Source organism: Uranotaenia lowii, chromosome 2, assembly GCF_029784155.1.
Source record: "Uranotaenia lowii strain MFRU-FL chromosome 2, ASM2978415v1, whole genome shotgun sequence".
Lineage (NCBI taxonomy): Eukaryota > Metazoa > Arthropoda > Insecta > Diptera > Culicidae > Uranotaenia > Uranotaenia lowii.
Genome location: NC_073692.1, coordinates 416768522 through 416771365, shown reverse-complemented (window position 1 = coordinate 416771365; position 2844 = coordinate 416768522). Strand labels below are relative to the sequence as shown.

At 37.2% G+C, this 2844-nt stretch overlaps 1 protein-coding gene across 1 annotated transcript; it reads right to left on the bottom strand.

Annotated features, from left to right (window-relative positions):
* Positions 1-702: 702 nt before the first annotated feature.
* On the bottom strand, positions 703-2130 carry LOC129749689 (uncharacterized). Its single transcript, XM_055744739.1, has 2 exons — positions 1130-2130; positions 703-1065 (listed from the first exon to the last, which is right to left on the bottom strand). Exons 1-2 carry the CDS (start codon positions 1835-1837, stop codon positions 787-789), a joined length of 987 nt encoding a protein of 328 aa, XP_055600714.1. The 5' UTR covers positions 1838-2130; the 3' UTR covers positions 703-786.
* Between the last annotated feature and the right edge of the window lie 714 nt (positions 2131-2844).

The window sequence follows — 2844 nt, the reverse complement described above, 5'->3', positions numbered from 1 at the left end:
TTGCGGAAATACTAAGCCTTTAAGCTTACACCCATAGAAGAGGTTGCAAAAATCCAATGCCTATTTAGCACATCTCTGTGCCGATAATGCGCTGAAATGTGCACTGTGCCGAAGATGATATGTTTGAAAAACCGTAACTGGCATTAGGACTCGGTAGGACTGGGTGTAGTTAATCGACTTTCAGAAGTTCATTCATACAATGCGTTCAAAAATGAATCTGCTAAAAAATTCCCTTACAAAACATCGTGTGGCGGAGTGGCATTTAAACAAGGATTTCAACTTAACAACAAATTTTGTGATTGCTGGTTTCTCACCAATTCCAACGATGTAGTGAAGTTCACCTCCGTTTCTGAAAAAGCTGGTTTTGCCATCCATGGACATGTTTTAAAGGATAAAAGGGATTTTTTTGTATACCCTCACAAATCGTCAATTTTAAACATCTTTGAAGGATTCATTGGTAGTTTATCAAAAGAAAACTCATTTTATACTTATGATAATTTAAAATGCAAACTTGTAGCAATAGATTGTAATTCTAGTTTAATTTTCATTCCTCTTCTACACACATTTTGTTAATTTTGTAAATAAAATAGTATTGCTTTCTAATAATGTTTATTTAATGTTTGTTTTAAATGAATACAGTAAATGAAAAATTTAAAAGCAACAAATTATTCCGAATCACTACTGAAATCATCTCTGGCCTGGTCATCGAAGTCTCCAATATCAGAAGACATTTCACTCGAAATTGGATCATCTATGCCTGTTGAAATCTTCGATGGTTTTTGTTTTTTATTCAGTATTTGTCAATCGTTTCGTGGCATTTTTAAGCTTTTTTTTGAAAAAGTCAGCTAGTTTAATTTGGTTAACCATTTCGGTTTGTGTTGTGCCTATTTTTTGAAAAATGTTCAAAAGCTTGGGGTTTGACAGTATAGCTGTTTTAGATGCGACTCGGCTTGAACCTGTCCAGGTACAATCGGCTTGAAATTTTAAAGAAAAAATTAAATCTAGCGCCTGCAACATTCTATTCTCTGAACATTCGCCCTCGATGTTGGAAATGAGCCATTTTAACTGTAAAACACAAAAGCAAAATATTAAAGTTTATCATAAATCGTCATGTTATACAAAAACTTACAAAATTTTGTTTGTATTCCTCGTCGCCAAGCTGTTCTTCTAATTCGTTCAATTCTTTTTCATTCGTGATGCATTTAAATGAAAAATCATCGTTCGTTTGATTGATTTCCTTCTGCTGAATTTTATTAAAAATGAAATCCAGCTTTACGCTTTGATCCAAAGATCTTCTTTCCTGCTCAGTCACACGATCCAGTATCTGTCTGAGCATCGAATAAATATCTCTCAATCCAGGTTCTGACGCTTGGTTTTCGTAAGCATCATTTTGATTTATTTCAGGCTGTTCTAATGATACATACTCCACAATGGTGTTATTGAAGTTCCTTTGTATCGGAGAATCTAAATTTGGAGCTTGGACATATTGGACTTCAACGGTCGGATCAGGAAGCGCATATGATACCTCATGCGAAGGCAGATCAATGGGCAGCGTAACTTCTATTGCCTTCGAAGACGAACGATTTACAGATGTCGGTTTAGGTAGTCGAGGTACCGAAATCACTTTTGACGCTTGTGTTCTATTAGTTTCATCAATCAGTCGTTGAAAATTGATATCATCGATATTTGGCTGGAGGGCTTGAACCTGAATGCAGGAGTCCGTGCTGGATTCACCGGACATGGATTCGACAAACGCATCTGCTTCATTCAGCGTGTTCAAATCCTTTCTCTTTATCTTACACCTGCTCCGTGTCCATGATGCGGTGGGTTTCGACATTGGGCTTTTCAGCAAATTGGAGAGCTCTGACTGGGACTTACTATTAGGCCAACGAAGAAATTGGCCCCTACTGGAAGTTTCCACCCATCTTGCTGGGACTGCAGTTAATTCTTTGCGCCCTTTGCCGTCGATTGTTTACACAACTAAGTACATGTTTGGAAGTATGTACCGAGAATCTAAAATGTTATTAATAAAAAAAATACAAAAACTAATATTTGAATAAAAGATTGCAATCATAATTACCTGCTGCACGCGGAAAAAATATGGTTTCGTTAAATGCACATCGGTTTGGTTGAATGTTTACGTTTTTATTATTTCGCCTACTTTGAAAAAGTGAAGGTGAAATTCTCTAATATATTTAAAATTCAAGTTTTTGAACCAACTACCCTGACAACGGCGATGGTTCAAAGGTAACGTGTTCAGTCGTCATCTGGAAGGTTCAGGTTCAATTCTTCAAGCATGCAGATTTTTCAAGTAAGTATTAAATTCATTAAGTGTAGAGAGAGTAGAAACAGTAATAGAAAGTGTCGTAAGATTTGAAAACTAAGAAAAATTCGTACGCGCTTCATTTTTGCCATTTTCTTTTTTTTTTTTTTGCAAAAAAATTAAAAAATCTAAGTCTCATGCAAAAGCTGAATAGCCTTCTATTCAGCTTTGGCTATAGAACTTGAAAGTATCGATAAGAACTTAAATTTTAAGCTGTATAGAATGCTATACAGCCCTCGAGCAGGGCTGAGTAAGCTTCTAAGAGACTGTTTTATGGAACTTTTGGTTACTTGGGTTCCTTCTGGTGCTTCGCTCCGACGCCTTGCTCCCGGGTTCAGCTGCCAAAATCGGCTCTTTTCAGAACCCCTCCATCCGAAAGAGTTTGGATCTCGGTCAACCAGGTGACCGAGATCCCCCCAAGCCTACCTACATTGATAGGACAACCATGCGTGGTTGTCTCTTAAGGTCCAATCCCAAGAAGGGAGCGGACCATCAGTGGTATTTTTCCCAAGCGCTCACAT

What these genes read in the sequence shown, in the direction of transcription:
- LOC129749689 (XM_055744739.1), bottom strand. Translation starts at nt 1,837, where the DNA reads ATGTCGAAACCCACCGCATCATGGACACGGAGCAGGTGTAAGATAAAG. An exon ending in AGGAATACAAACAAAATTTT is followed by an intron (nt 1,066 to 1,129) that starts GTAAGTTTTTGT and finishes TGTGTTTTACAG; the next exon opens with TTAAAATGGCTCATTTCCAA.